This window comes from Mustela lutreola, chromosome 15 (assembly GCF_030435805.1).
Source record: "Mustela lutreola isolate mMusLut2 chromosome 15, mMusLut2.pri, whole genome shotgun sequence".
Lineage (NCBI taxonomy): Eukaryota > Metazoa > Chordata > Mammalia > Carnivora > Mustelidae > Mustela > Mustela lutreola.
The window spans coordinates 21,275,148-21,288,934 of NC_081304.1; the positions used below are offsets into that span (position 1 = coordinate 21,275,148).

The window sequence follows — 13,787 nt, forward strand, 5'->3', positions numbered from 1 at the left end:
TAGCTGATGGTACCCTATTGCAATCTTACTTAACTTTTAAAACTTTATAATATCTGGTGCCAGATAATGATGGTATATTCCTATGGTCTAGATGAAAGTAAAGGATTACTCACCCCAAATTAGAAGTTAAAATAATGAACTTAATATAGAATGAACCCTGTTATATTTAAGATAACAAATATCCTGAAGCAACAGCCAGGGATGTTAGACATCAATTTACAAAAAAAAAAAAAAAAAAAAAAACCTAATTATACATAATTTCATGCTAATCAGAATGATGCCATTTTTCTTCTGGCATGCGTAACTCAAATAGAAACACCCCAATAATTGTGTATAAAAGCCCAAAGAAACCATCAGCTCATGACATTCTGTTCTTCTTTGAACTTCCAGCAATCTTGTTACAGACAAGGTGAACACTGCTCATTCTATCATGTCTCTCCGATTTTCTAGTGGGTCCAGGCATATTCGCTTATGGTCTGGAACTGGATCTATCAGACCATCCAGTGGAGGCTCGGGCCTTGTGGGCAGCAATGTGTGTGGCAGCTCTGTTGCTGGAAGTGGATTTTCCTGTGCCTTGGGAGGGGGCCTGGGCAGTGTTCCTGGGGGGAACCATGCTAGTGGTGTCCTTGGAAACGCTGCTTGTTCTGGCTTTGCTGGAAGTGAAGGGGGACTTCTGTCTGGAAACGAGAAGGTGACCATGCAGAATCTTAATGACCGCTTGGCGTCCTACCTGGATAATGTGCGAGCTCTGGAGGAGGCAAATGCTGAACTAGAGAGGAAAATCAAGGGTTGGTATGATAAGTATGGACCAGGATCTTGCCGTGGACTTGATCATGACTATAGTAGATACCACCTAATCATCGAAGATCTTAAGAATAAGGTGAGAAATCACAAATCTGAAAATACTGAAAACAATGAAAGTATTTAAAACTAAGAACTACCTAGCAAAAGATATAGAACATAAACAACATAAACAGGAAATGCTTCATAACTGTTATCTGTCATTTATGTTCCTATTTATTTATTAATTATTTTCACAAATCATTCTTCCTGTTAGTCAAAAATAAGTACTTTAATGTGTGAATTTCAAGCAGCTTGAATGTTACTAGTTTTGAAATATATACATTGATAAGGAAGTGTTGCATTCTAAAAGTTACGTGAGTAGGTGAGAAATTACCACATTTGTCATTTTTCAAAATGAAAATTTTAAATATTTCAGTTGTCACTTAAGGAAATAAGATTTTTTTATGCAAAAGTGAATCGTGTCACATGTTTCGTTTCCTGAGGTAAATTCTAAGAACGGGCTTGTTTGTTGTGTCCTCCCTTTTGGTTTCTTCTAGATTATCTCTTCCACTACTGCTAACGCTAATGTAATTCTGCATATTGACAATGCCAGACTGGCTGCTGATGACTTCCGGCTAAAGTAAGTGATAGAAAACAGTCACTCTCTAGAAAAATTTTCCTGTCAATTTTAATATGCTAAATAAAATTTCAATTTCACCCCGAGTAGAATAAACCGTAAAAGATTAAAGGAAGTAACGCATGTTATGACAATGCCCTATGACACAAGGTATGTTCTTACAATCAGCTATACTCACAATTTATATATATTTATTACATTTTCGGGACAAAATATCACTTCATTTCTACGCCTGCCTGGAAGAATGCCAAGCACTAAGATGAAATTCTAAAATGGCATATTTTTATTTAATGGGGATCTGCTATCAGAATTTGTGTCACTAAATAACAGTCAATTTCCTTGCAGAGCACTGGGTAAAGGAGTGGAGGAAGGCGTTCCTTGTATACTTTTATAACATTCGGAGTCCCAATTCATTTTCTAATGCACCGCTTAAAGCCACTGAGGTTTTACTTCTCTCCCCTCTTGAGGTTGTCTAACTTGGGCTGAAATTCACTTAATGCCCCGCCAAGGTACGAAAATGAGCTTGCCCTTCACCAAAACACGGAGGCTGACATCAACGGGCTGCGGCGAGTCCTGGACGAACTCACACTCTGCAGAACCGACCAGGAGCTGCAGTACGAGTCCCTGAGCGAAGAGTTGAGGTACCTCAAGAAGAACCATGAAGAGGTAGGAGAAGCTGAACCACTAATCAAATCGCGATTCTGTACATTTTTAATACTGGGGCGGGAGGTGTCATTAACTTACAGTAGTATTTCGTGCTCATTATAATAATTTAAACAATGCCAAGGCATACAAAGAAAGGATTTTCTCTCTCCCACTCTCCACCCTTCTAACCTCATCCCCCAAGGTTAAGTATTAACCATTTGATCAGCACCTTCCATTTTTTTAGCCTGATAGAACAATCTAATTATTTTTTTAAATGGTGCATTGCGGGGTGCCTGGGTGGCTCCGTGGGTTAAAGCCTCTGCCTTCGGCTCAGGTCATGATCTCAGGGTCCTGAGATCCAGCCCCGCATCAGGCTCTCTGCTCAGCAGGGAGCCTGCTTCCCCCCTCTCTCTCTGCCTGCCTCTCTGCCTACTTGTGATCTCACTCTCTCTGTCAAATAAATACATAAAATCTTTAAAAAATAAATAAATAAAAGTGGTGCATTGCTTTGGCATTGAAACACCCATCCTTGTTTGCACTATATTATTTCTGTCATTCGTAAAAGGCCATTTTGCCATCCACCTTCCCACAAAAGACCTGACTAGGAAAAGATGTCACTGTTTTCTCCACTTAATGAGACTGGCTTTACTTGAATGCGGAACCCTGTACAGTAATAAACCCCTTCCTTGACAACGTTATACCACGCAGCTTCAAACCCCTTAGAGGGGGGGAAAAATGACTATCCCCAAAATAGTCTCCAAAACAATGGATGAAAATGTTCGGGAAACACCCAGTGACCGGTTAGAGAAACCGGAAAGGAGAGAATTCTGGGGGAGGGAAAGGCCAGGAAACATGAAAAGAGAAAGAGGGGGAGGGAAGAGTCGCCGGGCAGAGGGCTGGAAAGGCAGGAGCGCCGAAGAGCAGTTGCGCGCCCTAACCCTAAACTGCCCTCGAGTCCCGCTCACGTGTCCCTGCAGGAAATGAAGGCGCTGCAGTGCGCGGCCGGCGGGAACGTGAACGTGGAGATGAACGCGGCACCCGGGGTGGACCTCACGGTCCTGCTGAACAACATGCGGGCCGAGTACGAAGCCCTGGCCGAGCAGAACCGCCGGGACGCGGAGGCCTGGTTCAACGAGAAGGTGAGGCGCGCGCCCAGCCCCGCCTCCCCCGAGCCCGCCGGGTTGGGGTGCAGGCCCGCTCACCCCTCCGCACCCCGCCTTGCAGAGCGCCACCCTGCAGCAGCAGATATCCGACCACGCGGGCGCGGCCACCTCGGCCAGGAACGAGCTGACCGACATGAAGCGCAGCTTGCAGACCCTGGAGATCGAGCTGCAGTCCCTCCTGGCGATGGTAGGCGAGAACGCGGGTCAGCCTGCATTTTGTGACTCTCCCGAAAACCCTCTTTTTCCCTGTTAGAGCTTCACCTCCAAATACTTAGAGCAGAAGAGAGCAAGGCAGACAGACACTGAGACCCTCGGAAAGAGAGACGGACGGAGAGCGTGTCTTTTTTCCTGAGGTCACTGAGGATTTCCTTCCTGGCCTCCGCTCAGTGTCCCTTGTCCCTTCTTCAGCAAAACAAGCAGCAGGGATATTACCCCGCCTGAAAATTAAGTGTCAGGACACCGTCAGGCAGCCACACGAGGCAGACTTAGGGTCGCCAGCATCTCCTAGGATTGATGAAGGCCAATTCATGCCACATGGTCCTTTCCATCAGACAGAAAAAAGGAGGGTACCTATCTGAATCCCTATGAGCTCCTGTCAGCCCCTTCATCCCCACCCACCTCCCAGAGCTGGGCACCCAGCCAGCTTGGCACCTACTGCCAACTATTTCAGAGGTTACCATGGAGACAATCCAGGACTAAAAATGGCTTCCCTTCTGGGGTATGAGCTAGCAGCACCAAAAAGCTTGATTTTGAGAATTGCCGCAAATGCCGGTGGCCCAATGGTTCCCATCCCCATCAGGGGTTTCTTGCTCCCTGAGGGCACGAAGTTGTGACCCAAAGAAAAGAGCCATTATGATACAAGTAGGTGCAGCAAGCAGAGAAGGTAAGGAAGACCCAGAACTACATGAAAACCATTTTGATTCAGTCCCTCTAAAAAGATACAGTGCTCTCTTACCATATAATGTTTAGATTAGAGATTGTTTTGGCCACTGACTAACCCCCAACTTAACAAGGGTGCCCCTCTCGTCCTGACCCTCATCACCACTGCTCGCTGGTAACCCAAGCCTTCCCCTGCCTCTCTCCCTGCTTCCCTGCAACTAGAACCCCAAGGACCCTTGCCTGCTGCTGTTATTCCTGAGCACAGATCTGCCCTTGCGTTTCTGAGCTATGCAGAAGGAAATAAATTCCTGAGTTCCCAGATCAAAAGGGAAGCATATTCACATCGGAGATGATGTTAGAAAGTAGTTGATTCTGTGCAGCTGGGAGTACCATAGTTCAGGCTCAGGAGATGAGCCACGCAAAAAGCCCATGTTAGACAACATAACTGAATTCTAGAAAACAGGTGGCATAGAACCTAACTGCCATGACTGAGATTCTTTTGTCATAGATGGATTCTAACCAGAATCTTCTCTGGTTTAGTACACAAATCACGTGTAATATAAACTTTTCCTGTGCTTCCTGTAGGATGCAAACTTGCACGTTCATTCTGTCCTTCCTTCTCTACAAGCTAACCTTACAGTGAAAGGCTGTAGAGATAGGAATGCTGTGCCCTCTGATTAAGAAGAGTATTTGCAGACTTAAAAAGGAATACCAGGGGCATCTGAGTGGCTCGGTCAGTTAAGCATCCAACTCTTGATTTCGGCTCAGGTCACGATTTCAGGGTTGAGACTGAGCCCCTCATCAGGCTCTGCGCTGGGCGGGGAGCCTGCTTGAGAGTCTCTCTCTCTCTCTCTCCCTCTCCCTTTACCTGTCAACTCCTTTAAAAAAAAAAAAAAAGGAATAAAATGAATACCAATATGAGGATACATCATCAGGAAAATTAAAGCTTTGGACAGCAGAGCACACACCTCACTGATGTCTTTCCAGTCGGGGCCTCCCCCTCCCCATTACCATCCTGTTCACCTTCCACTCTTTCGCCCTGGAGAGCCCAACACCACCCATGTAACGCCTCCATTGGCCTATTTATTAAGTCAGTGGTTCTTAGCCCCATCAAACCCCGTGTCCACTGTTATGATGAATATTTTATAACTCCCTCTTTATCCTAGAATGAAGTCAATAGATGATGTATTTAGTAATACAAAAAATTTTAAAAACCACCATAATGCCGTAAGTACAATAAAAAGGAAAACTAGAAGTATTTTTAAATGAAAAATACTTAATATGTAAACACTTGGGCCCAGCTACCTCAGAACATGTAATGAGAGAGACCCAGGTTTACCCTTCCCTTGACAAATAAATTTTTATTTTAAATAAGGTAAGATCAGGAGTGGCTCCACACAAGAACAGGAAACTGAAAGAGTATGAATGGGGGTGGACACTCGGATAATTACTAATATCAGGAGAAGTAATAACCACCCAGAGGTATTCATCTATAATAAGGGGAGAGGAAAATTACTTTAATTGAAGCAGACATCACATGATGAGATAGATGACAGGCTGTGCAAGGGGAAATGAGGAGGTATAATATTCATAAGAGTCGTGTGGAAATAATGACCTGTACTGTGCTGTGAAACACATCTCTTGTGTTGAAAGCCCACCCCTGTTAAGGCATTCATTCTATCTCAAGTACTTCATAAAAGACCTTTGAATAACAACACGCAAATCCAGGACAGAGCAGAAAAACAAAAGGCAGCAAGCAAGGCCTTGGAGCAGTGGTGGGATAGGTTTCTGGAGACAGGAGCAGAATAAGATTGAAAAACAAACCAACCCAAAAAAAAAAAAAATACGTAACTTCAATATATAAAATTTTCAATATGATTTCTTATTGCACTATCCCCCAAAGAGAGTTTTAACATGTAGGTTCATCACGATAGGAAATATTACCTAAATACCATGGAAGTCCATTGGAAGAGTCAAAAGTCTCATGGGAAAGGGTCATTTATGCCACATCAGGTCCTCCAACATGCCAGATCCCCTCCCAGGGAAATGCATGCGACTTCCCCTTCCTCTGCACCTCCTGTGTGGTTGTGATGAGCCCCACAGATTTCCAAAACTCATCTAGGAAACAGGGCTGCTGTTTGCTGAGAAGCTCTGCATAGTCTTCAAAGTGGCTTCATCCTTGCTGTGACATCCCCTGTCCTCAGAAACACTCCCTGGAGTGCTCCCTGACCGAGACGGAAGGCAACTACTGTGAGCAGCTCGCCCAGATCCAGGCTCAGATCGGGGCCCTGGAGGAGCAGCTGCACCAGGTCAGAACCGAGACGGAGGGCCAGAAGCTGGAGTACGAGCAGCTCCTCGACATCAAGGTCCACCTGGAAAAGGAGATCGAGACCTACTGCCGCCTGATTGATGGAGATGGGAAGTGAGTAATTCCATTTGAAAATCCGCTATTTTACTGAATAGGTTGTTACCTATTTCAAACCACAACCATGGACTGTCCCTCCATGTTCCATGCCTCCAAGCCTTTTGTTCTAAATTCCCACTCCAGAGAAGAAGTGTGTCCACCTCTTCCCTCTGCGGTCAGCCCTGCCATATTTTCTACATCACAGCCCCTTCTTCATCCGCCTCGGATGACCCCAGTCGTCCCCCGAGAAGACGCCATTCCGTATCCATGTTAATCATTGTAGGTTTCGAGATTACCCCCCACCAGGCTTTACCCATCTTTCACTCTGTTCCTAATATAATTGCTACTTTGAAATAAACGCACTCTATACAACCCCCCAGAATCTGTATGCTCCCCCAGGAGCATGAAACTCTTGATCTCAGGGTTGTGAGTTTGAAACCCACAGGGGTGTAGAGATTACTTAAATAAACAAAACTCTTTAAAAAAAAAAAAAAAAAAAAGGAGGTGCCCCTGGGTGGCTCAGTCAGTTAAACATCCAACTCTTGATTTTGGCTCAGGTCCTGATCTCAGGCTCGTGAGATTCACCCCCACATTTGGCTCCCCCCTGGACAAGAAGCCTGCTTAAGACTCTCTCTCTCCTGCTCCCTCTGCCCCTCCCCCACCTCTCTCTGTCTCTAAAAAAGTATTAATTTCATTGAAAAAGTATATATTCATACATGTGTATATAGACTATATTATATATGTGTATGAATATGTATATATATATTCTCCCTAGGTTATAAATCCTTGGGTTTAAAAAACAAATCAAATGAAAACAAAGTTATTTATATTCTCTCTTTAGAAGACATTTAATTATTTTCTCCTCCTATACCCCCAAATTTTAATATTTTCCTTTACAGAAAACTAAGATCTGTTTTTGGCGTACAAAGTTTCCTTGAGTTCATGTCCATCCTTTGGCTCAATGAATATTTCTTAAGTGGTAATCTGAAACAGTAAAGAATAAACTGGTTTTTTTGTTTTTGTTTTTGTTTTGCAGCTCATGCTCCAAATCAAAGGGCTTTGGATCAGGAGCCTCAGGGAATTCACCTAAAGGTAATAAAACCTAGTTCTGTTTCTACTGCTAGTACTTTCCCATTAATGACAATCATATACCGTGGCAACGACAATGCTCTATATTAAGTAATTTTAATTCAAATGCTCTGAACTTGAAGTATTATTTTAAGTGGATAAAATTATCCACTATTATGATAAATCTGTACATGCTCTAACCAAAGTGTACATAATATGTTATATCACAACCAGCACTGGAATCCTTCCCCATGTAATCTTTTAGCTGGAATATGTGTATTCACAGGTGTTTTGTTTCTAGAATTATCCAAAACCACACTGGTAAAGACAGTGGTTGAAGAGATAGATCAACGTGGTAAAGTTCTTTCATCAAGAGTTCACTCCATTGAAGAAAAGACATCTAAAATGACCAGTGGTAAAACAGAGCAAAAGGTTCCGTTCTAGCCGCCATTGAGAAAAGAAAAATCTGGGGAAAAGGATCCTGTACAACTGCATTATTCTAAATATCAAGAGGAAGAAAAACCAAAACAAAACAAAATAAATAAACATTTCTACCCTTACCGATGTTACTTAGCAAAAATACCTGTTTTCTTGGTTAACTTTTATAGATTCTTGGGTGTTTGTTTTCAAATAAATAAAAAAGTGGTTGTGTACTCATTTCCATCTACCTATAACTAATAAGCAATTATTTTTTTTCTACATCTCATTCACGGGCATACATGCATGGAATCTATTTTCATTGCCTTTCACTCTAGTTTTAAATAATAGTCAGTAGCACATGGCATTAAAGTATTAATATTCACTAGGTAATTAACTAACCATTTTGCCCGAGCAAATAATCTGGGGAAAAAATCAGAAATTCTCCTGTGATTAAAAAATCCCATCACTAGATGGCGCATTCCTGGTATTGAGCTTATCAAATTCTTCCGGGCATCTGGATACTTCTTCCCAGGATACTGTTCCCCATACGATCAGGCTTAACTCTGGAAAGATCCACAGCAATGAGCCTCATGTGAATGACTTTTTTTTCCTAGAGCAAACTTTCTGTTGAGCCCCAGACAGCAACTAGTTTAGGGTTAGCAGGCCATAATGTCTCTATTTCAACTACTTGGCTAAGACATTTATCACAGAAAACAGCCCTAGACATAGGTAAATGAAAGATCATGACCATGTCCCAATAAAGCCTTATTTATGAACACTGAAACTCAAACTGCAACTAAGTTTGATGTATTATGAACTATTATTCTGATTTTTTCCCCAACCATTTATAAATGTGAAAACCATTCTTGGGTCACGAGCTGTACAAAAACAGGTAACAGACCAGATTCAGCCCACCAACACCTGGTCTAGAATTTAAAATCTCATGAGGTTGATGATCACAGTTATTGAGTCTTTCTATGTTTCTGGATCAAAATGTAGGGTAAGGAGTCCTAACAAATGTTAAATTCCCTAAAAGGAGAGCAGCTCTCCTATTTCTGTAGTATGTGGCCTGATTCTGAGAAGCTCTAGAGAAGGTGGGACTTCTACCCAAAAATGCAACAGCCACACGGGAGTTAAAGAAGTGACAAGGGATGGGATGTTTACCAAATCTTGAGTCAAAAGGCATCAGATGAAGCAAATACTAAAAACTCATGGGAAAATAATCTCCCAAATATGCAGTGTACAGGGCAGCTGCGTAATTTGCTGGGCTAAGTGCAGGATGAAATGTGGAGTCCCTCATTAAAAAATCAGAGGGATAAAGTGTCATTAAAGGCACTAAAATATAAAGTTTTTTCCTTTCTTCTGCAGTCATGCACTCTACTTGTCATGATTTTTAAATTTGTCATTTAATGTCATTCTAAGTAAATTAAAATTAAAATGTATACTTATTGGCATAAATTTTGTCATTCTTTTTTATATTGGGAAATACCCATTTAAAATTCAAATATAAGGACATTTAATTTGTACACAGAATCACCAAAACAACACAAGCCATATTTTGTAGCTGATACATGTGAAGGGAACGAAAAATTCTTCCTCGACTCTTCAAGGTCTTCCACCTAGACTAAGAATTAATATACATGTGTCAGATTAACAGGAGAAAAAAACAAAGTCTTATCACATGTGCACAGAGACCCAATAATGAATTTGAGACCCAAAGACATGACCCAGGCAGGCAGTTTTTAATACTTTTTAGACAAAGAGAAAATTAAATCTGTAAGCAATTGACAGGAGAAAGAAAATGTAGCTTTGGGAGCTTCAATTCTTTTTTTTTTTTGACAGACAGAGATCACAAGTAGGCAGAGAGGCAGGCAGAGAGAGAGAGGAAGCGGGCTCCCTGCCAAGCAGAGAGCCCCATGCAGGGCTCGATCCCAGGACCCTGGGATCATGACCTGAGCCAAAGGCAGAGGCTTTAACCCACTGAGCCACCCAGGTGCCCCGAGAGCTTCAATTCTAAATGGAATTCGGGCTGTGGTAGTAAATCACTAAAAAGTAACAAGAGGTTTTTTTTTTTTTTTTTTTAAGATTTTATTTATTTATCAGAGAGAGAGGGAGAGAGAGCGAGCACAGGCAGACAGAATGGCAGGCAGAGGCAGAGGGAGAAGCAGGCTCCCTGCCGAGCAAGGAGCTCGATGTGGGACTGGATCCCAGGATGCTGGGATCATGACCTGAGCTGAAGGCAGCTGCTTAACCAACTGAGCCACCCAGGCGTCCCACAAGAGTTTTTTATACAACCTTCTTGGCTCTAAATTTTCCATCTTCGGTAATAAGGACATCTCTTTACCTCTTAGTATAGAGTATGTTTTACATGGGAGATTTATTTCCTGCTTTCAGGGGGACAGAGGAGGTCTGAGTGTCCTTCTTATACAGCTATCCTTTAAGTAGCTTTTATTTAAAATAGTCAATATGCCAGGGGCACCTGGGTGGTTCAGTCGGTTAAGCACCTGCCTTCAGCTCAGGTCATGATCCCAGAGTCCCAAGATTGACCCCCACATCAGTCTCCCTGCTAGGCCCTCTGACCCTCCCCTGTCTTGTGGTCTCTCTCTCTCTCTCACTCACTCACTTTTTCTCAAATAAAATTAAATCTTTAAAAAAAACTAAAATAAAATAAAATAGTCAGTATGCCAAAGTGGCATATTTTGAGGCACCCTGCCTTTCGTTGGCCCCTACACAAACATCTGTATTTTGTTCTTTTACCAAAACAGTGGAAACACTTCACCAAACCAATGCAACAGGTTTTCTTTCACTCCTTTATCTGCTCACATTCTGCCAACACTATCCACCGTTGGCATACATGATAAAAAAGACAAGAAAAGACGGTGTGGGTTACCCTATTCTTCTACATCACTGTTTTCAGCCTAAGTGTTTAGCCCATATAGGAATATAAGAGTATGTGATAAGGTTCCTTGGTAGTTCCTGTTCCTTAGAACACCACTGCCTTCTTTCTGCATCTGAAACAAATTCATTTGAGTGGGAAAACTCTCAGGGTTGTCGGAAACCCTACTTACTCAGTCACAGACATACTTAACCTTAAACTGGCTTTCAGTTTCGGCAAACTCCACAGGATGGATGCATCAGAAGGCTGTGCAACCTCGGCATTGCTTATGCTACAGGCTGCTGAGGCAGGAAGGGAAACCTGCAGACCAGTATTATTAAGAATACCAAGATGGCATCAGAAGAGCACTAAACCAAGTGTGGGTTCCTTCTGAACAGGAGACCTTGTGTCATGCACAGGTTTCACGCTGATGAAGCCAGCCCTGCTGGCTCAGAACACACTGACTTTAAAAACACTTCTTGGTGATCGATGTTTCATTGTGTGATACTGTGATTTGTAATAAGAAATGTGTTTTTGTCCCATTCCTGGCACAGAGCTCCTAAAACCCTTGGAATTTCCAAGATGTCCAGAGCTAGCAAGGTTCTTTTGTGATGTTAATGAGTGACTTTTGGACCACCTATAAAGAAACTAAAAATGGCTGTCAGTTGAGCCAACCCTGCGAAGAGAGGGTTAGAACTTTCAGTCCCACCCCCAACCCCACCTCCTGGGAGGGGAGAGGGGTGTGGAGTTTGAGTTCAATCACTAAAGGCCAATGATTTCATCAACCAGGCCAATGTAACGAAGCTTCCATAAAAACCCAAGGGGACGGGGTTTGCTGGGCTTCCAAACTGATGAACATGTGGAGATTTGGGGACAATGGTACACCTGGAGAGGGCACAGAAGCTCCACACCCTTTCCCCATACTGTGTCCTATGCATCTCTTTCATATGACTGTTCCTTTGGTAATAAACCAGTGATCTAGTGAATAAAATGTCTCTCTGAGTTCTGTGAACCACTCTAGCAAATTAATCAAACCAAGGAGGGGAGGAGATTGGCGGAAAGCCTCTGACCCGACAGTCGGTGGGTTAGAAGCACAAATGACAATCTAGACTTGAGACTAGGGTCTGAACCAGTTGGAGGCAGAGTGAGCAATCTAACAGGACTGAATCCTTTGCCTATCTCCAGGTAGACAGTGTCAGAATTGAGTGTGGGAGAATTGTTGCTGGTGTCTAAGAACTGTTGGGTGTCGGGGGTGGGGGGACACCCTCACCCTGGAATTGAAATCAGAGTTGTACTCCTGCAGTAGAATGGGGAGCATACATTGTACTTTGTGGTAAGGCTGCTTTCATGTTACAAGATCAGAAAGAAAAGCAGCTATCTCTAAGTCATCATTTTGTTGAAAAATTTTAAAAAAAAGGAAAGAAAGAACCTACAAGCCTGTAATGAAGTCATATGTCCCCCACAACAGCAAACCAAGACTTAACTAGATTCAACCTTTTCTAGGAATGTGACCTTTTAACAGTCAATCTGAAATTTCCTGACTCATTACTGGTGAGGTCATCTGCATGATAGAAACAACAACAACAAAAAAAACAACAAAAAACCCCCCTGCTCTCCTCTTTCCCCCAAAAAAGAAGAAGTAACAATCCTTTAGGGTTTTTTTTTTTCCTGTTGCTAAAAACCTCTTGCTTTTCTGTCGTTGAATTTTGTTTTTTAACAATTTCTTGCCAAGGAAACAAACCAGAATTCCCTGTGTATCTATTTAGCTAAGGAACAGATGTAAAATTAAATTCTGGGTGTGTTTCCTTTACATTCTGTTGAGTTCATAGGATCAAAGCAAATACCCCATCCTCAGAACTTAGTCTTAAATCTGATCTCCCTTTCAAGGAGGGCCTTTAGACCTATGATTTTCCTTTCCTCTGCAGAATTCTAGGGCTCCTGAGTTCTTCAGGAGTTCTTTTAATAATTACATGATCTTCGTGTGGAGATTCCTCAAGAAATTAAAAATAGAGCTTCCCTATGACCCTGCAATTGCACTACTGGGTATTTACCCCAAAGATACAGATGTCGTGAAAAGAAAGGCCATCTGTACCCCAATGTTTATAGCAGCAATGGCCACGGTTGCCAAACTGTGGAAAGAACCAAGATGCCCTTCAACCAACGAATGGATAAGGAAGATGTGGTCCATATACACTATGGAGTATTATGCCTCCATTGGAAAGGATAAATACCCAACTTTTGTAGCAACATGGACGGACCTGGAAGAGATTATGCTGAGTGAAATAAGTCAAGCAGAGAGAGCCAATTATCATATGGTTTCACTTATTTGTGGAGCATAACAAATAGCATGGAGGACAAGGGGAGATGGAGAGGAGAAGGGAGTTGAGGAAAATTGGAAGGGGAGGTGAATCATGAGAGACTATGGACTCTGAAAAACAATCTGAGGGGTTTGAAGGGGTGGGGGGTGGGAGGTTGGGGTACCAGGTGGTAAGTATTAGAGAGGGCATAGATTGCATGGAGCACTGGGTGTGGTGCAAAAACAATGAATACTGTTACGCTGAAAAGAAATTTAAAAAAAAAAATTACATGTTTTTCTCCAGTCCTTGAAGGGTACTTTTTGCTGTGGTGAGCTTCTAAGCAATCGGTTGCCATCTAAAGGAGGACTTCAGATACCAAGCTGGGGAGGTTGTTGAAGCAAAAATCACAAACTCATATCCCTTCTTCTGACAGCCAAGGTCTGCAAATGCTAATTACAAGAGTGAATTACCATTTGTTGTTGGGTGTTGCAAATGGGTTGCTGTTTCTCTTTCCCTTTAAATATGTTTTGTCATCACACAGAATTTTATAATACATTATACTATATTGATCTATATATAGATCAATTTCCATCATAGATTCAGAGTTTTACATCTG

At 42.5% G+C, this 13,787-nt stretch overlaps 1 protein-coding gene across 1 annotated transcript; it reads left to right on the forward strand.

The window, feature by feature from the left end:
- The first annotated feature begins 409 nt into the window (after positions 1–409).
- Positions 410–8,219, forward strand: KRT28 (keratin 28). Its single transcript, XM_059148327.1, has 8 exons — positions 410–880; positions 1,341–1,423; positions 1,930–2,086; positions 3,043–3,204; positions 3,290–3,415; positions 6,312–6,529; positions 7,548–7,603; positions 7,881–8,219. Exons 1-8 carry the CDS (start codon positions 431–433, stop codon positions 8,021–8,023), a joined length of 1,395 nt encoding a protein of 464 aa, XP_059004310.1. The 5' UTR covers positions 410–430; the 3' UTR covers positions 8,024–8,219.
- The last annotated feature ends 5,568 nt before the right edge of the window (positions 8,220–13,787 follow it).